At 40.1% G+C, this 25,223-nt stretch overlaps 1 protein-coding gene across 2 annotated transcripts; it reads left to right on the top strand.

The window, feature by feature from the left end:
* Positions 1–4,160: 4,160 nt before the first annotated feature.
* On the top strand, positions 4,161–16,336 carry LOC131236494 (putative F-box protein At3g58960). Of its 2 annotated transcripts, none has more exons than XM_058233728.1 (3): positions 4,161–4,738; positions 10,194–10,367; positions 16,135–16,336. In XM_058233728.1, the coding sequence occupies exons 1-3, from the start codon at positions 4,163–4,165 to the stop codon at positions 16,255–16,257; spliced, it is 873 nt and encodes a 290-aa protein (XP_058089711.1). In that variant the 5' UTR covers positions 4,161–4,162; the 3' UTR covers positions 16,258–16,336. The 2 variants fall into 2 exon arrangements, with proteins under 2 accessions (XP_058089711.1, XP_058089700.1); XM_058233717.1 differs by having other exon boundaries at positions 4,171–4,738; positions 15,843–16,336.
* Positions 16,337–25,223: the final 8,887 nt, after the last annotated feature.

A 25,223-nucleotide genomic window follows, 5' to 3' on the forward strand; every position in this document is an offset into this window, starting at 1 on the left:
GGGCGTACTTAGCGCCGCTTCTTCGTATGGTGTGGTCCACTTGACCCTTGGATCTGGCTTATTTTTGGTCCAGTAACCTAAAATGATATGAAAAAATGTGTGGACGGTGTGGATGAAATACATGCATCACTGTGTCAGGCACTAGGAGACTCCGCCTATAACTAATCCGCGCCCTTCTTATCTTGGACGGACGCGGATAGAGTTAATCCGTCCGGGCAGGACTCCGTGGGGCCCACCGTGATGTAATTTTTTTATCCGTGCCGTCCATCGCTTTTATCGGATTATTTCAATGTGTCATCTTAAAAATGAGGCATGTCCACAGCTCCGGCGTACCACACCAAAGGAAGCTGTAGTGATAATGACACCCACCGTTGAAACCTTTCTAAGGGCCACCGTGAGGTTTGTTTACCATCAAACCTATTCATAAGGTCATGTATACGTGGATGAAGTAAAAACACAAATATAAGATTTGATCCGAAACTTATTCAACTCCCAAGAAGTTTTTAACGGTGGAAGTTCAATCCCTACATTGCGGTCCACTTAAGCATTGGATATACCCCATTTTTTGGATATTACCTTAAAATGATCTGAAAAAAACGATTAACGGCGTGGATAAAACACTTACATCACTGTGGGCCCCATAAAGTTCTGTCCGGGCGGAGGTAGGACGCAATCCGCGTCGATCTTGGACGATCTCGCGAAATATTGACGCGATTAGAGCAGAAGACGGTAGAGGCGGTTCGCCTAACACGTCCTAACATCGTAAAAGCGTGTGAGATCCTGACCACTAATCAGGCTTTCCCTCCGTGGTCACGTCCTTTCCTAAAAATCTAGCATGTCAAAGGCTTACCGTTAGTCATATATGATCGTTGAAATTTGGACGCCCACCGATGAGTTAGCGAGCCTGATTTTGAACCAGAACCTGCATGATGAGTGGCCCAGATCTCTCACACATGTAACACGTGGTCACGTGTGCCTCCATTGCCGTCTTCGCTTCTCGCTTCTCCCTCCTTCCCTTTCTCATAGTAGGACGAAGAAAAAAGAAAGAAAAAAAAAAGGTTAAAGGTTAGTCTCGGTCTCTATGTTGACTTTATTTAATAAAAAAAAACCTCTTTGATCAAATGATCCAGACCGTTCATCCGATGGGCCTAACTATCGAATGACCTTGCCTGAAAAAGACCTTCATCTGGCATGGTCCATCCACTATCATGCCCGCCAGGTCAGCAGTCTTGATCACTGGATCATGGGGCCCACTTCTGCAAAGGGCACGCTGATGGGCCTGCATATCTCTAGCCGATCATCATATCTGAGAGAGGACGGTGGATTTGGACCGTCCGCCTAGTGATCCCATCGCGGATGGACCACGATCCAGGAAAAAAAAAAAAGTTTTCAAAAAAGCCCTAATTCAGTAGGATCCTCTAGTTGGACTTTCCCGATCTACCATCACTCCGATCATCCCAACCCTATCTTCTCTTTTTTATTATTATTATTATTATTATTTATTGTCAAATGGATTCAAGTTCTTTCCCTTGGAGAATGGCTTCACCCAATCTTCTAGTTTTCCACTCATAGATGTTTGATATTTATATATTAGTTGGTAGGTGATGATTGTTGTAGCTGTTTGATGAATGGCTTAGGGCTTGTTTGGTTTTCCAATTACAACGGTAATTGGTTGGAAATTGGTAATGCTTATTTACCCTTGTAATTGTGTGGTGACATTACTAACATTTGAATGCAATGATTACCTTATGGTTCACCCATAAAATGGGCCTTTTGGCACGTAAAAATGTAATGCTTACAATTTTCTTTACCCACTTACTTTATGTATATTTGACTCTCGTTTTTTGTGTTGTTATTCTCTCTTAACCAAACACACTTGAAAAGATATGATGACTTATTTACTTTGTAATCTGGAAATTGGAAAACCAAATACGATTAACAAAGTAAATCCAGAAATTGGAAAACCAAATATGATTATTTTGTTACACTTTTTCTTTTCATGGAGAACCAATGCTGGGGTGGTTAGAAATGCTTTATATTATGGCATTAAAATCAGGTTTCGACTTAATCATCCTCGCAAAAGAAGTCATTTAGCACAAAAGCCCCAATAAAGGTAAGAAGAGGCTAAGGAAATGCCTCAAGCCACTGTCCGAGTACCAGGCTCTATGGCACAAAGTGACCCATGCAACACTCTTAGGAAAAGCTCAAATGGCCTTTCAACAAAAGGGTACCTATGCCCTAAAACCAACACATGTGGGTAGTTGGAGAATATCTAGGGGTATGGGATAATTCTCTCTAAGGAACTCAACAAAATAGCCCTACAACTTTAGGAAAATGTGTGCCTCTGGAAGAATGTAAATTTCTTTTCTTCCTTTCCTCAAGGGACCAGGAGATTGTATCTAGCCATAAGAAGAATGTTTAGTATAAATAACTCACTTCTTGGTCTTTGACCTCCTCAGTCACTGGACACCCCTCAAAAGGGGGTCAGAGGGACAAAGCCTAGGGGATTATTTACCAAAAACACATGTCTCCACAAAATTGTAAGGCCTTGTATGGAGGTTGACTACTTGCCCAATGTGGAAAATTGAGGAAGTTGGTGACCTGATGATGGGGATACCATGATACCTCCCCTGAACTCAAACTCCATAACCAAATTGCTATGGGATTACTGTTTAGTTGACCTTATACCTGTTTGAACAGCCTTAGTTAAGGCATCTATTTCTTTGATATGAATTGATACAATCATCATCATCATCATCTAAGCCTTATCCTAACTACTTTCATCATATGATCAATACAATAAATAACCAAAAGGACTTGTACACACAGAATCTACATGAATAGGCAAAGAAGAAGAAAAAAATGCATATCAAAGTACTGGAAAATGGAATCCTTGTTAGCTTCTCTAGTTGCATGACAGAACTAAACGTTTGTCCTTTTCATTTAATTCTAGGCGTACTAATAAGCTATTAGTGTGCATGTTTGCTTCTCAAAGCACTACTTATATTACTTCCTCGCATTCATCTTAAATTCGTTGTTTAATAAGCATGAGGGTGCATGTGGTGGTCAGTTGTACTGAATTGAAGTTCGTTCAATTCATAAAGAAGGAATGACAAACATGGGGTGGTGCCGTTTCAGTTTGTAATGAGAACGAGACCCCTAATTGCAATTCTGCACAACTGAAAACAACAATACTTGCAGTTTGGGGGTTAGTCCATCGTGAAGAGTGTGGAGTTCACCCCATTTTGGTAACTGACTCTTCGGTCGAATTCGAATCTTGCCATTCAATTTAATCAAACATCCAAAAGCAGCCTTTACTAATGCATATCTAGTTGTGTACTTTTTGCTATTTACGTTGGCATTTTTGTTGCAAGGAACTTACAGGCATGGATAGAGTTGGACACAAACTGTTTTCTCATTAGATGAAGTAACGTTGAGTGGTGGAGCATGGCTTGTACCTCATTGAGTTCATTGTGTGGATCTTTTTGATCAGTCATTGAGCCAATTTAACAGGTGGTATTTTCTGTTGGAGAGGAAAAGCTTGAAACTGATGGCAGAGGACTTAGAACAAACAGTACGGGAAGGTTGAAGAGAAGGTGGTATGAAATGCATTGGCCAGGGGCAGAGACCAACGACCAACTTAGCGATTTACCCGAAGGAGGTACGAAAATGTAGATGAATTGGAAAACTGTAGATGCGAGTCAATGGAGAATAACATCAACATCCAAGAAAAGAATTTTGAAGAACATGGTTGTGATTGGATCGGTGAATTACCCGATTCATTGCTTCTTCACATCCTATCGTTCCTTCACATGGAGGATGTGCTTAGGACAAGCTTCTTGTCGAGAAGATGGAGATATGTATGGACATCCATCACTACGATGGATTTCAACTTCGGACCCTCTCATGAGAGGATCTTGAGAACTATCAAATACAGTACCACCTTTATCGATAAATCAATATCTCTTCATACTGGCTCGAAGGTTCGGTATTTTCGTGTCCATTTTGATTCTCTAGAACTAGACCACTATCCTCCACAAGTTAGTTCATGGATCCATTTTGCAGTTGACCATAGTGTGGAGGAACTTGATTTGGCCTTTGCTGCGAAGGTAATACATTTGTAGAGGTTGAGGATTATGATGAACGTAAGTGGACTCCGTTTATGCTTAACTGTAGATCGTTAAGGACACTATCATTGACATATGTTGCTCTTGACCCACCTGCTTCCATGAGTTTTAGCTCTCTCAAAACTCTCTATCTCACACGGATTATATTGTCTGCTAACAAGATAAAAAATTTGACTTCCAATTGTCCACTCTTGGAAGACATTGTTGTCAAAGACCGCAGCTCTGCACAGAATCTCGACATCTTTGTTGAAAATCAGCAGCTTCATAGCTTAACAGTTATAGACTCTGACCTTTATCATTTTTATGATGATCATGATTATGATGACCTTTACATTGCTTTTGGAAATGGTTTTGATGATATGGGATATATGACTACTAAGATTGAGATTTATGCCCCAAATCTGTTGTCCTTGAAATTAATTGGGAACAAGCCGCCGAGAGAGTATCGTATAAAGAACTTACAGTCTCTTGTCGAGGCCAGCATTGATTATGAGGAAGAACTTTATAATGGTTGCCATGAGTGCTATGAACACAACATCAATTCATTGAAGGGACTTCTTGAAGATCTTCGACATGTTAAGGACTTTAAATTATGTAGTTGGTGTATTCAGGTATGTGTTTTTAGACATTTTATTATTATGATCCCTGAGAGTTCTTTTGGAGCATGGGTTCTTGTTTCATGCCATACTGAGTGCTGCCACCATCATTTACCTTTTTCCTTATATTGATGAACATTACTGCTCAATGGGCTTGGCCTGGGTTGAGTTGAGCAAGGATTTTGAACTGGTCCTGGCCAGACCTTTCAAACTACTGATTTTGGTTGGCCTAAGCTGCAGCTTGCTGACAGTACTGATTATGTTAAGTCCTGGTGTGTAGGATATCTCATCTCTTTGTAAAAGTCAGTTGTTTCATTGTTCATAAGTATATTAAACTAAACAAGTTATAAACACCTCGAATGAGTGAACTGCATGATGCCTTATAGGAAGTGGGCAACTAGACATAGGACGTTTTTTTTTTTTTTTTGGGTTAGCATGTTAGTAAACACCCATGTCAGTACACACGCTCCATTGTTAGCCACCCCACTAGGGATCGATACCAAGTCCTCAAAGTGTTGAAACGAGGTATCTTCACTCAGTCTACCAGTTGAGATATGGATCAGGGTGTAACTGTCAGATTTGCTCAATGACCCTCAATTGAGTGGTCCTTTTCTTATATAGAAATCATTTTCCTAATTACAGCATAATATCTCCTAATTACAGCAGCATCTATATTCCCTAATTACAGCATAATATCTCCTAATTACAGCATCTATATCCTAATTACAGCATAATATCTCCTAATTATAGCATCTATATCCCCTAATTACAACATAATATTTACAGATTTGTTTCCTAAATAACTATACAACAATTTATTTATGGTAAGTTTGTTGTCTATCCTACTAACATCCCCCCTCAAATTGATGTTGGTCGATCAAGAAGCATCAATTTGCCAACAAGAAACTAATGACGTAGTCATGTCATAGCTTTGGTGAAGACGTCCGCTATCTGAAGGTCGCTTGAGACATGTGGAAGAGAGATAACCCGAGTATCAACAGCTTCCCGAATAGAATGGCAGTCCACCTCAATATGTTTGGTACGCTCGTGATAGACGGGGTTGGTAGTGATCTGAATAGCACTCGTATTATCAGCATGAAGAGGAGTGAGAGTAGACTGAGGAAAATCTATTAAAGCAAGTAAGCCATGTAGCCACATAACCTCTGAGCAGACTGCCGACATGGCACGGTCCTCGGACTCGGTTGAAAATTTGAAAACACGATCCTGTTTCTTACTCTTCCAAGAGATAAGTGAATCACCAAGAAACATACACCACCCAGTGATAGACTGGCGAGTATCAGGACATCCTGCCCAGTTAGCATCATTAAAAGCCACAAGGCGAAGAGGAGTACTAGTAGAGAAGAACAAGCCACGGTGAGAGGAACTCCGGAGATATCGAATAATTTGGCGGACCGCAGCAAGATGAAGGTGGCGAGGAGACTATATAAATTGACTGACTTGCTGGACAGCAAAGGAGATGTCAGGCCATGTAATAGTGAAATAATTGAGACTACCAACTAACTGTCGAAACACTATGGGATCAGGAAGGAGATCCCCCTCCTCACGTCAATACTTGACATTCACTTCCAAAGGGGTATCCACTGAAGAGGAGTCCTGCAAACCAGACAAGGAAATCAAGTCTTCCGTGTATTTATGGTGATGCAGGAAAACCTCAGAGGAATCAGACTGAACTTCCAAACCGAGAAAATACCGGAGAGGACCAAGATCCTTCATATGAAATGAATCATGAAGATGCTGCTTGAGTTGATCAATGAGGGCAGAATCAGTCCCAGTGATGACAATGTCGTCGACATAAACCAGAAGAAGAACGATACCAACAGAAGTCGTACGAAGAATCATACTGGCTTCGAATGAAAGAAAATCGAAGTAAGGTAGCTCGGAACTTATCAAACAAAGCCCGAGGAGCCTGTTTCAAACCATACAGAGAGCGCTTCAACTTACACACATTCGACGTCGACGACGAGTAGAGGCCAGGAGGAGGTGTCATGTAAACATCTTCTTGTAAATCACCATGAAGAAATGCGTTCTTCACATCCATCTGGCAAAGGGACCATCCCTGAGAGGCTGTAATGGTAATAATAGTACGCACAGTGGTCATTTTAGCGACAGGAGCAAAGGTCTCCTCATAGTCAACCCCATACTCTTGGCGGTTACCAAGGGCAACCAAACGAGCCTTATAACAGTCCACAGACCCATCAGGCCAAAGTTTCACAGAAAAAACTCACTTACATCCAATTAGCTTGACATGAGAAGGACAAAGGACTATATCCCAAGTCTGATTTTCTTGAAGAGCTTGAAGTTCTTCCTACATAGCCTTTTTCCAACACTCATGTTTATTAGTTTGTGAGTAGGAATTAGGAATCGACACAGTTAATAAGGTAGCCGTGAAGGAGGTATAAGGGAAACCATACCTATTCGGTTGATGAGAAGTACGGCCAGATCGTCGAGGAGGATGCAAAATGGGATCAGGTGGCAAATCAAACTCAGGAAGGGGTAGAGTTGGTCGACGGCATTCATACACAAAACCAGGCTTGAAGCATTTAGGAGAGCACATCAAATCATCAAAGTGAGGAAGAACAGAAACTGTACGAGATAATGTAATAGAACTAAGAAAGAAATATTGATGCTCATAGAAAACGACATTACGAAATATATGAAATTTATTGGAAGAAGCATCATTGCACACAAATCCTTTTTGAGATAAGTTATATCCCATAAAGACACATTTCACAAATTGCGTAGAGAGTTTGTGACATTGATGCAGAGGTAAATGCACAAAACAGGCACAGCCAAAAGTGTATAAGTCAAGAAAGCTAGGGTGCTGTTTATGCAGATGATAGTATGGAGAGTTGAAATTTAGTACTTTAGAAGGCAACCTATTAATCAAATATACTGCTGTAGCTAAAGCTTCAACTCAAAATTTAGGAGGAACAAAAGATGCAAGTAACAAGGTCCTAACAACATCTAACAAATGTTGATTTTTGCGCTCAGCCCCGCCATTCTGTTGAGGCATATAAGGACACGAGCGGTGAGAAATAATTCCTTTGTAACGAAGAAACTCAAGAAATTCATGAGACATTCTCCACCAGAATCAGATCGTAAAGTCTTAATGCTAGTGGTAAATGGATTCTCAACATATGCTAGAAATGATTTGAAAACAGCAAAGACTTCAAACTTATAGCGTAAAAAATATACCCCCCAAGTATGCCAACTATAGTCATCTATGAATGTCACAAAATATTTATAATGAGCATGAGAAATGACAGGAGTAATGCCCCATATATCATTATTAACAAGGTCAAAGCAATTCTTTGCCCTACTCCTGGAAGAAGGGAAGGGAAGAATCTTACTTTTTTCGATTTTACACGTAGAACAATCAAAAGACAACATGAGGCAAAGAAGAATATTTTTTTCCCAACGAACCAGAATTCAGCAAATGAGATAAAACAACATTGTTTGGATGGCTTAAACGTTTGTGCCATACTTCACAATTATTGGAGATAGTAGTACAAGTCAAAGAAATGATACTAGGAATGGAAAAGTATAACGGAAACAGTCTCCCAACTTTAGGCCCCTTCGCTATTGTCTTCCCTGACACCGGATCCTGCACATGACAACCATCACGAGAAAACTGAATATTATAATTATCATCCACTAATTGTCCAACCGAGATAAGACTCATAGAAAGCCCAGGTGATACAAAAATATTAGTAAGTGATGGTGCGATATCACCAACCTCACTAATCGATAAACGATGGCCATTAGCAACTTGAATATTAGAAGAACCAGTGTACTTACGAACATTGCTAAGCATATCAGGAGAACTGGTCATGTGATTGGATGCAGCGGAGTCAACAAGCCAAGATTGAGAGGGTATAGTACGTATAGTACCCTTACCTTGTAGCCCTAAAGCAGAAAATGTTGATACAATCATTTGCTGTACTATTTCTGATGTAAGGGCAGGTGTAGCATTAGTGGAAGATGACACTGGAGCGAGATTTTGAGTACTGGTTATCGCATCCGAAGTGTGGCAAGTAGCAGTAGCATGATAAGCATTCACGGGTCAGTTTTGAGGATGTGTTGGGCATTCTTTGATGATGTGCCCCTTCTATTTACAGTAACTGCAGAACTTTTTAGCACAATGGCAGCAATATGCCTATAATCTTTGCAACTGTAGCACCGAACTGTACGCATGTCTCGAACCCTCCCTTTGCCTTGAGCAGCGTATGCGACTGCATTCTCTTGCGGAAGCGAAGATTGAGTAAGAAGACATTGTTCCTCTCAAAGAAGTGCTCCAAAACACAAGTCAAGAGATGGTGAAGGATCCCTGTGCATCAAGTTGGAGCGAATAGACTCGAATTCTGGCCTTAGTTTCATTGAAATTTGATCTCTTTTGCTAACTTTATGGACTGCTTGAACAGCAGAGAGGGACTCGGCCGACCATCAGCATACACAATGTCGGAAAACTCAGCCCAAAGATTTTGAAAACCACAGAAATATTCCTGAACAGGGAGTGTACCTTGGGAATAGGCAGCAAGATCAGTTTCCAATTGAAATCGCCGAATGGAATGATCGTGATGATAGACCTTTTTCAAGTACTCCCACATCAATTTAGCCGTCTTTGTGCGGCCTTAAATTGAGTACAAGCAGTGGATCAATAGACCCAAGAATCCAAGTCATCACGCGAGCGTCTTTCACCTTCCATCGAACCAACGTCGTAGGATCGGTAAGTACTGGATCACTCCCATCAACATGACCCCACAACTCCTTTCCCATGATAAAAAGTTGAAACTGAAACTCCCAGGTAGCATAATTCTTCCCTGTAAACTGAGTTTGAAAGACTTCTGAGTTGGAGTTACTAGCCATAACTAGAATCTCTCGAAATACACCAAAAAAACTGCAAACCAGAACCCGCACCCAAGAAACCAGAAAACCAGAGCCTAGAACCGCGGAAATTGGACCAAAGGCAAGGTTGCAGAGAATGGCTTTGATACCATGTCAGATTTGCTCAATGACTCTCAATCGAGTGGTCCTTTTCTTATATAGAAATCATTTTCCTAATTACAGCATAATATCTTCTAATTACAACAGCATCTATATCCCCTAATTACAGCATAATATCTTCTAATTACAGCATCTATATCCCTTAATTACAGCAACATCTATATCCTAATTACAGCATAATATCTCCAAATTACAACAGCATCTATATCCCCTAATTACAGCATAATATCTCCTAATTACAGCATCTATATCCCCTAATTATAGCATAATATTTACAGATATGTTTCCTAAATAACTATACAACAATTTATTTATGGTCAGTTTGTTGTCTATCCTACTAACAGTAACTAGACGTAGACCTTGCATTGAGGTTTGTATTTTTTGTTTGTTGTTGTTGTTTTTCTTTTCTTATACTCTTTTTTTTTTCTTTGTTTTTTTTCTGCAGCTTCTATCTTCAAGGGAGTTACAAGTTCTCGATGCTTTATCCATGAATTCCACACGTTTGGATCTGAAGACAGGATTGAGTAAATGGGAGCTCCCAGGCATTGCCCACTTGCTAAAGAGTTGTTGTTCCCTTGAGACTCTTATTCTACATTTGGACCAGAAACCTCTATTGGAGGTCGTACTACAAAACAATAACAATAATCTAATTCAGAGGAATTATTAACTACATGTGAACTTCACTTGCAATCTGACTCCTATCCCAATGTGTCATGTGTTGGACATTTGAGTGGTGCATAGGGTGGACTGCACCTTGAAGTTGAACTAATGCAGAATCAGTCCCTTCTAGTTATGAGGTGGCTCATCCTTTATTTTGAATTCCATTACCGTCATTATAATTTCTCTCCTAGCAATTTGAGGTTGGCTTCAAAACAATAGATTGGCAAAAGTTTTATGTCGACTACCAACTAGACACCAAGCCTACTCTTTTACTTGGGCTCTTGGAACTGGCCATGGTAGGGGCCCAAGTGACACCACTCACTTCCTACGCAGTCTGACCAAGTGTTGACCTATAGCCTAGTTATTGCATGCACACCCCAATGGGTGAGCAGGCAAATTAAGGTCATGGAGGGGCAATTGCTAGGAAAATCACTAAGCACAGCTACACTCATGAAAGGTCATGCTTGAGAAGCTGACTACACAAACTAGTAGGTAACCCACTGGTACGTAATTACCCAAACAATTACATGTGGTCAATGGTGCTGTTTATGGGTCTGGTTCAGGTCGAGTCTTGGTGTACCCATACCTGGCTGAATTGCCTTAAGGAGTCAGGTTTTGGTCCTATCAGGTTCAATTCTGGGTACCAAATTTGAAGCCTTGGACTTGAATCTGCTTTGGGAACCCCATGGGTCTTCTGAACATGGGTTCAGGCTTAATAAGGACATCTACATAGTTGGACCCATCCATTTGATGGATTGGGTCTCACACATGGGTGCCATGTTGGCATGGGTAGCGTGTAGATGTGCTCTCTTATGTATGAATGTCCTCATTAAATTGTTGAAATTATTTCAATGCGGACCTTTTCAGCGAAATTATGGCAAAAATGATGTGTGGGGCCCACCATGATATGTTGATGACATCCGACCCATCAATCAGATGTGTGCTAGTTCAATAGGTCAAGGTCCCTAAAATCAGTCCGATCCAAAATTGAGGTGGGCCACATGATATGAACCAATTCAGGGGACACCCACCATTGATCTTTGGGGCCCACAAGAGTGTCAAAATGACTTGGTGGCTGCCGGATCCCTTCATATAGGGCACATGCTTAAGGTGAATGGTTTGCATAGCATATACACAACATGGTGGGCGCCCCAGGAAATCAAGGGTGGGTGTTCCCCACTACCATTTCCTTGTCGTCTAGCCCACTTGACTATTGGATTGGTATGATTTTTGGTCCCATGTCGAAATGGAAGGTCACACGTCTGATCGCCAGAGTGCATGTCATCAACATATTGTAGTGGGACCCACAAATGATTCAATGAAAGAAGTTCCATGGTACTTGAATCATTTCTCTCACACGCGCACATGTATGAATGTAAATAGCTTGAATCCAATACAAAGCTGTGTATGTCAAGCTTGATAAAATGTATCTTAACTGTGTCTAAGGCCCCGTTTGTTAAATCTGAAGTCTAAAGCCTGAATCTGAAATCTGAAGCTGAATCTGAAATCTAAAACCTGAATCTGAAATCTGAAGTCAAAAAACTTGTTTGGTAATTATGGCTGAAGTTTGAAAATTAAGTACTGAATTTGAAACAATATGTTTGTTAACAAATATCTAAAATGTTTGAAGTATGTTAATTTGACACATTTGCCTCTATTTCCTGTTTGGATATATTTTACATTATAAAGAAATTATTTTTTATTAAATGAAAATAAAATTATTCTATTTAATTCAAATAAATTACGGTATGGTGCCATAAATCCTCTTGTGTGAGTGTAAACATCATCAAACAAATAATATTTATATACATAAAAACAAATTACATTTTAGCAAAATTTCAAGTTATAATTTTACCAAGCTATATATATATATATATATATATATATATATATATATATATATATATATATATATATATATTACCGGAGGAGGCAACAGGCAGTCCATGGCCTAGGAAAATGGGCGAATAAGGATATATATATATATAAATATATATATATATATATATATATATAAATAAATAGATATATATATATATATATATATATATATATATATAATATTATTAGGACGAGGCAACATAAATTTCTTTGTTGGATTAAGCTCAGCGTCTATAAGGACCCATGAATCATGTGTCATCCCTTCCCATCCAACTATAACATATGTAAAAATCATATTAAAGTCACAGATAGCCATAACATTCTGAGCACATTCACCCCTACCTCTTCCTCTATAAGGTATTTGTTTATCTACCGGGATACATGCAGGAAACAACGTTGAATGAGCTTTGTCCATTGAAAACTTTTTGGGAGCGCCATAAAAGTTTTGAATCAAGCTAATTTTTGTTTTTTCACTTCATCTAGGCATGTATGACCTAATTAACATATTGGATGTCAAATAAACAATACAGTGGGCCCTAGGAGGATTTTAATGGTGGATATCCAATCACTATTGTTTTCCTGTGGTGGGGTCCACCTGAGATTTATACCCATCTTATTTTTGGGATGGAGAAAAAAATGATATGTAAAAATGGATGAAACACATCCATCATGGGGCCACACAGCACTGACCATCACCCACCGGGCTAAGGGGTAGCCAATCCGTTTCCGTACCACACATCAGCTATATCGCTAGTGTAGATACGTGTCATGCGCAAGACGCTCCTCGAGGTCCCTGTTGTAGGAATCAAAGGAGATCAAAGTTACATGGGCCCCACAATAATGTATTTATAATATCTACACTATTCATAAAATTTTCGAGATTATTTTAGAGCATTTTCCAGAAAAATGAATCATATCCAAAACTCAAATGGACCACACCAAAAATAGCAGCGAGATAAAAAATTTCATCGTTAAAAAATTTGCAGGCCCATTGCAGTTCTGTGGGCGGGCCCACCATGATGTATCTGTACATCCAAACCATCAATGCCTTTTCTCATATTATTTTAAGGCATGAACACAAAAATAATGCAGATCCAATGCTTAAGTGGACCACACCAAAAATAGCAGCGGGATAATGATTTTCACCGTTAAAAAATTCATGTATACATCCATCGTTGAAACCTTTCTAAGGGCCACTGTGATGTTTTTTTACCATCCAACCTATTCATTAGGTCATGTATACATGGATGAAGTGAAAACACAAATATCAACTTGATCTGAAACTTCTCCTGCTCTCAAGAAGTTTTTAATGGTGGACGTTCAATCCCCACCTTATTGTTCAATTAATCATTGGACCTGCTTTTTTTATTGGATCACACCTTAAATTATCTGAAAAAGTTGATGGACGGTGTGGATCAAACACATAAATCATGGTGGGGCATAAAGAAGTTTCACAGGTTAAAGGTTGATTTTGTATTGCGCAAACAATTTAAAAGAAAAAATTTCTGTAGTAACTTGAAAAGGGGTATTTTTGGAAGCAAAAAAATTTTGTTTAATGAAAAATCACGGAGCGCATTCCGCGTTCACCATTAAGCCAGACTCCTATCACTGAAAGAATTCAGTGAAAAACCACTTAGCGCTTTCCGTCTTCTGTGTTAATAACGCATTAACAAACACCACTAAACACGGAAAAATTTCCCCATTCAGTGTTAAGTGCAAAAATTCAGCATTAACAAACATGGCCTAAGTTCATTTAAGTGCATATAAGTGCCTCTTAAGTGATTTAGATGAACTTAGTCACACTTATATGCATTTTGTAGGTCAACTTTATATGGACAAAGCTTTATGTTAGATTGGGCCTCATAGTAAGAGACGAGGCCCAGATTGAATATGAAGCTTTGTACTCATGGAAAATGGATCTCAATATGTGTAAGTTCATCCAAGTGCATTTAGATGTGTCCAAATGCATCTAAGTTTGCAACATGTTCCTTTTTTATTATTTATTTATGGATTATTAAAAGTATATACTTGAAACACAATTTACTAATTGATCTATTTCAGATACCCTACTATGTCATGGTCTCATCTAGTGTATTTGAGTCCATCTAAGTGTAATGCACTTAGACCAAGCAAACAGCCACACATGAAATGTCATGCTCAAGTAGTTGACCACAAAATAGTGGGGACCCACTGAAATTTGGTAGGCTGTCAAGGGAACCCATCTTGATCTAAATGGCTTCGAGCCCGATATTTGGACCCCATTTAGAACAGCCACGGGGTTTGTGTCCAATGTATCGGCCTTCAAAGTTGGGTCATGTTGGCAGGTTTGGGTCCACCCACTTGGACCCGATTAAAATTCTAGGCAAGCCAGTACCGCCTAATTTTAATAGTAACATTATATGTTAATGTATAAATTAATTATTTTGATAAATACTATATATATAAATTAGTCTAACAATTGATTAAGGTCTACGTAGGCCACACCCATTTTAGAGAGCCCATGTACACCACGCATGTGTCATCCTGGCGCATGTTTGTGAGATCCAATTCGTCCATCAAGTTTTGTCTGAATATGCAGATGCCTCTAAGCAACCTAGATGGCTAGACCAGACTAGAAACCAAGGTCCAAAGACAATGGGTACCCAAACTTGATCGGATCCGGAACCTCCTATAGTGTTCCTAGACCCAGTGTTTGAAATATCGGTATCACGTTACGTATCACATTCTTGGGATACGGATACATATTGGTTATCACATGGGATATATCGGTTGTATTGTGGAATGTATTGCTATTGTTGGAAACATGGGGAAACATTAGGAAATTGGTCGAATATTTCAATGAAACTTCAGTGATTGTTAAAAAAGACATCAATACACATTTATAAATTAAAACATTACAAAAAATAAGTATACATAATAGGTTTTCTTTGTATTGGGGTTCTAATCTATGTGTTGTCTAACTGAATTGATACAAGTATATTCAATGTCTATTCATATAATTTATAAATGTAAGAAGAGGTGTGGAAACACAAGAAATGCACTCAAAAGCAAAAGAAGAATCACTAGATTAGGTTACATACATGTTTGATTTGATGTTTGGACATAATGATTGCAAACGATTTGCAAGAAATTAGGAAATTTTGATTTTTTTTTTCAATTTTTCGCAACTCAGCCCATCTCCTCCAAATTTAGAAATTGAAGCTCCTAATTCATGAATTTTCATGCAAAACATGAAAAATCATGAATTTATAACAATTTGACACTAATTTAACATAATTTACAGAAAATAGAAGGACTGAAATTCGAAAATGCTCACCAGATCGAACATGTGGGATATATCGCATTACTTATGCGTTTCGTATCGCACTAGTGGGATGCAAGATATATCGTGGGATAAATCAGCCAATATCGTCGATATTTAAAACACTATCTAGACCCAAACCCGGCATATCTACGGCCCCCAAATTTGGCCTTCAAAATATTGAATTTTTTTGTTCTTATGATGTGGTTCTCTCTCTCTCTCTCTCTCTCTCTCGTTTGTTGAAATTGCCAGATCCACAACTACCGCAGCCAACAACGGTTGAATTGGGAGGACAACTATGATTTTGATGAAAGGGTGTATTGGAAGTCACAGAAGCTTTGTTTCTTTAAGCTGTTTGAGCACCTCAAAATTATTATCATTTATGACTTGAGTTCCGATCCCACTCCTGTGAATGGTTACGAGCCCACTCCTACCGATATTGAAGTTAAATCTGTGATTGATGAGCCTGAGAATGAAATTAACTTTGTCAAATTTTTGCTCAGCAACTCAACTGTGATTGTAAAAATGGATATTAGCATTCTAGAGGAAGTTTGTGGCCAGCCGGAGTTCCTGCTCAATCTTACCGAGAGGTTACTGTCTTTCCCAAGAGCGTCCCCAAAAGCTGAAATCCATGTCTCTTATTAGGGCTCATCTGTCTTCATATTAGTCTTGAGAACTCCAAAACTATTAACCATTAAGGTTCCTTCTGTAACTAAAACTACCAACCATTAAGGTTCCTTTTGTAACCATGATTGTCAAATCTAACCTTTGTCACCTGCACTAGGTGCATGGTGGACATCTGTACAATGATGTATATGCTAATTCGGAATGCCTCATCTTCAAGCGAAATGCACCATATGTACAAATGTGGAGAATGTGTGCAGGATATAGGATGGCCCCCATGTGAATATTCCTTAGCGCGAACACAGCCTGTGATATTTATCATGTGGTCCCAACATGCAAAGAAACCGCTGGTTAGAAAAATGATATTCAATGGTCTACATTCAAGCTGCATGCATTGCTTACCTGATCAGTGGGTGGTTCTGATCTTTTGGGAGCAGCATGTTTGTTGGGGGAACATATTATGAAGTCCCAAATCCTGTAAACGTGCTCTGCCTAAGCATAGTATGAAGATGAGGCATTTGGAATTAGCATCTCTTCAACAAATTGATTATAGTATTGTTGCCTTTATATGTGAATTTGTATTGGGGATAGTATCAAAATTGCAGGGACGATTTTGTTGAGTCTACATGCCAATAATGCTTTACATTGGCTGAGCCATGCATCAGGTGGGCTCCAACGTAACTCTGCCCAGAGATTAGGCCTTGATTCTTGTCGAACATGCTCCTTGTGTATGAAAACAACGGTTAGCCAACCTTCTTCTGTATGTAATTCCTTCTAATCCATTAATCTCTTACAGCCCCATGAATCATCTATGGATGGGACATGGAAGCTTCAACATTAATTTTGAGGGCTTGGCCGGTTGTCTAACAGCAACAAGGGCAACAGGTCTTTTTATTGAAGACTGGGTTGATGCATTGCCTCCTCATATAGGTCTATTTTGGTTTTCTTCTAACACTGCAGAAGGTTGATGTGGTGGAGATTCATACGCTTGAAAGCATGTAAGGGTTTCCTAAAATGACATGCCTCTCTGCCCCTTTCCGTGTGCATGTGAATCCTATTTTTGTAGGTTGGAAGCTAGGGCTATCTCTCCAGGTGTGTTGTCAGTAGAGGGGGAATATATGTGGGGAGAGTGACTTTCTTTTATCTGCCGAAATTCTTTAGTGAGAGATTCCTTTTACACTGAAAGAGTGGGAGGTAAGCTTTATGCCCTTTATCTCTTGTTTTAGTGGAAGAAATCTCTGTATTGTGGCTCCATGGACGTAGCTGAATGGCCAAATCATGTAAATCTTTGTATCTCACATCTTGTTTTTCTCTTTTAACTTTTAGATTTTGATTTGGCTCTTTTATTTTTCTTTTTTCTTTTTTTTCTTTTTTGTAATTTTGCTTTGGTTGCATCAATCTTCTACAAGTTGTTTTTCTACAAAACAATGCATAACGCTCTTCAATGGCTTTGTTTTTAGTTCATCTTTGCACAACGCTCCTTACAAGGAATCAATCTGCCAATCAAGCTCAAGGGCCAACCTCTTGAGATTTGTGGCGATTCAAACCCAACAATTAAACTGATCTTATTGGATATCGTTCATATACAATCCATTCCGACACATCTACCCATCTTGGTCATTGGGTCATAATCGTTCAGTTTGAATTGAACTGCACATTTAATGTTGGCACACCCGTATTAACCACATGACCGAATTGTGAAATCGAGAAACAACAAGTTGCTCACAAATATCATGGTGGGCCCCACCGCTAAAAAGTTCATGCGGTCGTCAGCGATCGCAGGCAATCCACCTGCCTTCAAATCCACATGATGGTTGGATCGACCGGATTTTGAGCATCCTTTCACGGTGGGATGACCTTCATCGGCTGGTTGCACGTCATACACGCTCCATGGTGGGGTCACCAGCCTCAAGTTTACATTGGGAATGTAATCTCGAAATCACGAAACCTTTTTTGAGCCTGTGCCAACTCCACGAGTGACACTAGAAGGAGAGGTCTACTATAATCGCACGTGGTAAAATCATGGTCAACTTCCCTAACCGTTTGTTTGTATCGTACAAGTGGGACGCGGATTAGCCACTAACAGTGTGAGTAGCTAGATTCCCTACACGGGTTAATAGTCAATGGTTTGTACCACAACTAAAGGCATGTGCTACAGCATCCAGACAAACTATGATAACCCTCCACCAGAAACCATGGGTGACAGCTCCCCTGCATAAGAATGCGCATAATCAAGAACACTATTACATGTTTTTCAGATTTGGACCATAATAACACTCCATTTAGTCCAATACATAAAATAGTCACTAGATCGATGGTCCATTGTAATCGCAATCAATCAAGTTACATCCCAATATATATATATATATATATAAGTGGAGTTTTGCACAAATTGATGTAGCAATTCAAATCCATAGGCAATTCACAAGTATGAAAAGATATTTAAGTACAACATGTAAGTATTCATATTAGATAAATGTTGAACATATGATTCAAGGATTAATTCTGATAAATAACAAACGTAATCATGAAGATAGAGATATAAATCATCAGTTAAAAATATAAAGGAAAATTATCCTTTAATCCAACATGAAAGCGGAAAGCTGAATGGGAAGAGACATCACCGTACTAGTCGAATCACCTATAATGTCACTAGAAAGTGCGTACGCCTTTACAGTCGGATCTTATCATGATTTGTGAAATTGTTTGGTTAGATTTTGATTTTGCACACTATTTACGATTGAGATTATAATTTAGGGTTTGAATTACTTATATTTAGGGTTTCAATGCAGAATTAGGACAGTTGACCTGTGGTCTAGATTAATCCTAATAGAACTCTAATATTAAAAAAAAAATATTTAGGGGTTAACTTTTCCAATTATTGAGTTGCCTGGACTCAACCTAACTTAATTCGAATGCAAGACAAGTTCTTGGTTGTTGGAGGATTATTTCAGATCAATCCTAACAACAAGGAATTAGGAATCCTAAAGTCAACAATTCACCCCTCAATTGATATTTTACCCACACATAATGACTTACTCACAAAGTCAATTGGACTCGCGTGTAAACCGATTCCTAATCCCCCTCAACTTGGTGTAGGATTAATCCTAATAACCTAATAAAGGGAGGTTTAGGAACTAAAATCAGCAGCCTATGATTTAATTGCAATTAGATTGATGAGATCTTTAGAGAAAGCTTTAAAATTCTACTTAAAGGATTTATCCCATTCAACTTGACTCGGATTGGTCGAAATCCTTTGAACAGAGTTAATTAGCTTGATGTTCGAAGTTCCACCACCAACTGCAACCCTGGTCTGGTTGAAGCATATGCCCAGTAACAAGCACTCCATTCAACTCAGCGAATGGGTTAACTCAACATGACTGGATAGCCGACCCAGGCTCCTCTCAACTCCACCTTCTTCCGCCCTTTTTTCATCTCCCTTTGTTGTTTCCCTACTGCACGTCCAGCCCTGTAGGTGGACAGAGACAGACCCAAAAATATCCTCTAGAGGCTAACTCAGTGGGTCTCACCGAGCTAACTCAGTAACAACCTGACGCAGCCTGATTTCGAACTAAACCTGTACGCTGAAACACTGATCCTACTGAACCTGAGCTCGACTCCTGACCTTGTCTACTGGATGGGGAATGCCCTAGGAATGGGTCAGATTCAACAGTTACTGAGTTGACTCGGCTCAACCTGAATCCGACTCGGCAACTTTTTATTCCCTTCCTTTGCTTCTTCTTCTTCTTCCTTTTCTTTTCTTCTTCATCCTACCTTTCTGGAATGTCCAGCCACGCCTCTGTCGCGAACCAGACTCAGACAGAACTCAGCTCACTCTACCTGATGCGACAAGAAGCTCCTCTCGTTTCTCTTCCTCACCCTCTCGTTTCTCTTTTTTCTCTTCTTCTCCATTCCTATCATCTTTTTTGGCTGGTCCAACACGAGACGTCAGACCCGATCTGACAGTGAGTCAGAAACCCGGCTCGGTTTTGAACCAAGTCGACTCGGTAACTCGCCCCACCTCCTCTTCTCTCTCTCTCTCTCTCTCTCTCTCTCTCTCTCTCTCTCTCACTTTCTATTTCTGGCAAGTGATTTCCCTAAAAAGAGTCTTAATTAGGGCTCTATTAGCCTATTACTAGACGCTTTAATCCCAAGTAATCGGTAGATTAGTTACAGTCGGCCTGGTGTAACTCGCTATTATCCTTGCTGATGTGTCAGTCGACGTGGCTCGATCTAATTGTATTGCTCGAGATCAACAAATGGGATCCATCACGTGGCGATGGGTTTCTTGGCTCAACGGGGAAGATGACCCAACCATTAATGGCGGGTCACATCCGAATGGTTGATCATTCAATCCATTGTACCTAGACGGTGTGGATTTGTCCTTAGAACACGGTGGGGTCCATGTTTTGGATGAGCACAAGGGATCCGATGATATGACGCGAGATTTTCTCGACTCACACGATATGGCTCGAACAATGAGATCTCGTACCTTTACAAAAGAGGCTTCGAGAAGCCCTAAATCCGACGCACGAGAGCCTTCAAGAACTTTCAGAAGTGGATGTGTGGCTGGGATTGAGCCAGCGCTCGAAACAGCGGGATCCTCTCTCTCTCTCTCTCTCTCTCTCTTATAAAAACATAGTTTCGAATGCTAGGATTCTTTTCAATGAACGGTCAAGATGGATTTGCTAGCTCATTGTGCTAGAAACGGAAGGATCCGTTTTCGGAACTATCCGAGTGATTTGCACCTGATGTGGTGCGCACCCGCGTGTGCATAAGCATGTGACGATGACAAAGTCTGGGCCGGTTTTACCTTCTGAGCATGATGGATGGTTCCGATCGTTGATCGGGACTCAATCGGTGGGTCCGATTTCAAATCTGTTGCCAGCGGGAAATGAAGGAGAGGAGAATTCTCTCTGTCGGGTTTTATTGGGTCAACGTCTTGACCAGACGTTTGGTTCGGTGCGCGGCTGCTGCACTCTCCCTGGTGTACACACAACCCTTGTGTAGGGCCCACCGAGATGTATTTTCGAAATCCACTCCATACCTTCACTTTAGAGGTCCAAATGAAGCCTTTGACCAGAGATAAGTCAGATCCAAAGCTTAGGTGGGTCATACCAACTGCACCATGATCTTCAAGTGTCAATTACGATGATCCGACGGTTGGATAAATTCCAATCCATCTATCAACGGTTAAAAGGTCCTAACGGATTATTTTTATGTTCAAGACCTTCATAATATGTTACTTTCCAAATAATAATATTAATATTAATTTTATTATTATTACTTTATTATAAATTATTATTAATTTATTTTAGTTTATTTTATTTATGTATGCATTTTAATCGTGTTGTGGGTCCCACAAGGTTTTTCTTGGAATATTCAAGCATAGGAAAGTATTGGTCGGATCTACACACATAGCCCGTGATGCTTAATGGCGTACTCCTATCTATGATTGGATCTCGATGGTACAAGTACTTGGTTTCGTATCAAGGTTATGATTTAAGGGATAGAGTCATTGATGGTCTATCCTAAATGCTTAGAGTCATTGATGGTCGATCCTAAGGGCTTAGATCGCATCTAAGGTTAGTTTCCTTAGTAACACCGAGTACTGAACCTTTGTGGTGTTACACCCTTAGTGAGGACTCAATGAGTTTGTGGATCCATGCACTTGTGCCGTGTGTATCAATATACGGTGAGACAGAACATATGCACGTCTTTTCACATTGGATGAAGATGGGGCAACTAGAAAACACAAGTCAACACTCAATATCCAAGGAGAAAATTCTTCTCCAATGGAGCCCATCTATCCATCTTGTGCCATTTGTACGGTGAGATAGCTCATCAGTTTTCTCAGTAGACTTGTAAGTCGTTTCGCATTAGATGACTATAGGTAGCGTAGGAAATTTAAGTCCTGTGACCATTAAGCATCAATGAGAAGATTCTTCTCCAACGGGCCCTCAGTAGAAGAATGTGCCACACCTACGCCTAGTGTTTGATGAGATAGGGCATTGGTTTTCTTTGTAGACTCACACGTCTTTTCACATTGGTTATAGATGGGAAAGGACTTGGGAAACACAAGTCTCACCATTAGTGAGTACCCAATGAGATTGTGGATCCATTCATTTTAGTTGTATGTTGTTCACTCCCCAAGTATAGGGTTGTGATGTAGTAATAAACTCGGTAAGACCGAGGTCGAATCCCAAGGGACTGATACTTGTACGTTATGTGAAACTAGGTACGTAAAAATAGAACTAGCCTAAGATGAAATCTAAATCCAATATAAAGTGATGAATAATGGTGAGAGATTAATCTAAAACTTAAGAGAAATCAGAGATAAGAGACTAGGGATTCAGAGGATCCACTCGTAGAGATCAGGGAGATTTTATGCCTGCTTCATAAATCATGAAAATTAAACTGAACTTCATCTGATATAATTTTAAAGAGATGAAAGGTATATGAATTAGAATGGATTCCATCACTAAACCATGCCCAGGAGACAAAGTCAACAAACGAATTAAACTAATTACCAACCAATCAGATGATTATGAAGGTTAGGAAGGGTACCGTCATCTGACCATGCCCATGAGACGATGGTGAACAACAGGGCTTCCTGACGTCATAAACATAAAAGGAAAGGAACATGCTCAAAGCTATCACAGACCCATTGTAATTTCAGTCACAATAGACCATTAAAAACTACAAACATTCCCTTAATAATCAAACCACAATCAAGTTCAATTCACAATTAAATAGTTAAATCAACAAATAGAGTCTCCCATCTCACTACAAGCTTCACCTCTTAGCCCTAGCTAAGAGGCTTAGCCGATCACGGGCATGATTAGGCTAAATTCAAAATAAACAAAAGAAGAAGAAGAAAGGAAAAAGAAAAACCAGGTCCAGCCCAAGCCTTGCTCACGTGCAGCCACCTATCTCCCTTGTTCTGGTCCAGCCTTCGCTACTCACTCTCCACGTTCCAACCAAGCTGTCAATCTCTGTCCTTCCTCTCCCCCTTCCCTGGTTCCCACCTCTCTCTCTCTTTTTTATAGACACCAGGAGAGGTGTTGAAATCGTTGCTTGTGCGTAGCCAGAGGCGGTGGAACTCTTTACGCAGCCAGCGTGCGTAAGGATGCAAAACAGTTTGCGTTTGAATGAGTTTTGAGAGGGATGAACGTCCTAAACTCCGGTTTTGGCTTCTTGGTTGGGGTAAAGACCCACTTATAAGGATTTTGGACGGTTTGGATCAGCAATCCGGCAGTGATAAAGATCACGGAATGTCCACAAGTCCCGGATTTCACGGACGCGCGCGGGCTGTGTAAACAGAGCCCGAAACTGTCGGCGCTGGACTCTCGGTGGGGCCCACTTACCTTGTCGCTTGAGAAATCCGACCCGTCCATTGGATTCCTCTCGGAATTTCAGTCAGGAAGGGGTGCTTTTACTCGAGTTTAGTGCGGTCCATCAAATTAAATCTTTCCACCGTCTGCCTTCAGTTTTGACGATAAAAAACCGACCTCCGATGTTTCTTACCATTTCGCCACCTAAACCATGTTTATGGGGCCCTTTTAGGCCTGATGGATGGTCCCGATTATCTGGATCATCGACCATGGTGGCCCACAAGATCGGACCGCAACCTCTGTTGCAAAACAGAGGTTCCGGCTTCGCGCTGTGATGGTCGGTGGGTCCCATACTGACAATGATGGAGAAATCCACGCCGACCATTAGATTCCCAACGGAAAATCGTCTGGAAATGGTGAGATTTTATTGATTTTGATGTGGCCCACAAGATCTTCTTATTTCACCGATAATCATCCGTTCGGCTGAGATATTCACACGAATGCTTGCATGGTGGCAAAAATACACCTAGGAACTGGTCTTGGCCATCCTACAGATCAAATGGACGGCTCTGATCATCACTTCGGGCGTCTAGTGGGGCCTACTGGCCAAAACCGCAGCTGCGTAGTGAAGATGCTGGAGCGTTTTTGAAATTTTGAGAAGTTATCAGTCAGCATAACGCTGACCGATTGGGACAATTGCGGTGCACGGCGAGTGCGTGCACATTGTGCACATGCACTCTCTTGAGTGGGGTCCACTGAGATTTTTGTGAGAAATCCGTTCCGTCCATCCTTTTCCTCATCCACTTTAAGGCGTTGATAATGAAATTTAAGTATATCTAGATATCAAGCGGGCCTCAATTCAAGATTTTAGGGGCTGATCTGTCCGTTGGGCCACTTCCGGAGGGATCTGAGGGTTGAAATTCAACATGTACGGTTACTTTGTGGGCCCTTGGCCATGTATGAAGTTTTGAGCTGAACGGATGGTGGGAACCTCGTGATCTTGCATTCTGGCTAACTTTCAGGCCGTTTGAGCTTCAGTTTCTCGATTTTCGCGGATCCCTGGCGTGTAATTCTATCGATCTTGGTCCCCTGGAGTCCGTCCCTTGCCTTTAGTGTCATCAGAGCGTTAAATGCATGCTTTAAGCTTCCTTTTCAGTCCATGCTCGTAAGTACACTCTGCATCACAAACACGATTAAATCAGCCATTAAACAGTATTATGCATATAGATCCAGGTAATAACTGAGGTCTAATATGCAATATTTGACCCTTAACACAACCCCCAACCAGCATTTTGCTAGTCCCGAGCAAAATATGTGAAAACTTACTTTCAGAACTAAAAGACAATTCCTGTAAACCCGAGTGACTTGTGAACACATAGTCGAGATGTGAAAATTCTAAGATTTATGAATGTTTGGTATAATTCTCTCCTAGACTCAAGCACATGGTAACTTCATAATTAAGTTCAAAATATTAACCTGTCAATTAGAACAATTCTAAACATTGAATTCCATGGATGTATAGTCTAATCTCGACTTATCAACATTAAGATTCACCTATCTATTTAAGGATATCATTGTTAACCAATAAGAAAATTCACGATAACCCAAACTTGTCTCACACATTATCTTCTTTTTTTTTTTTTTAATTTTTGATTTTTTCATTAAAAGTAACGCC

This window comes from Magnolia sinica, chromosome 1 (genome assembly GCF_029962835.1).
Source record: "Magnolia sinica isolate HGM2019 chromosome 1, MsV1, whole genome shotgun sequence".
NCBI lineage: Eukaryota > Viridiplantae > Streptophyta > Magnoliopsida > Magnoliales > Magnoliaceae > Magnolia > Magnolia sinica.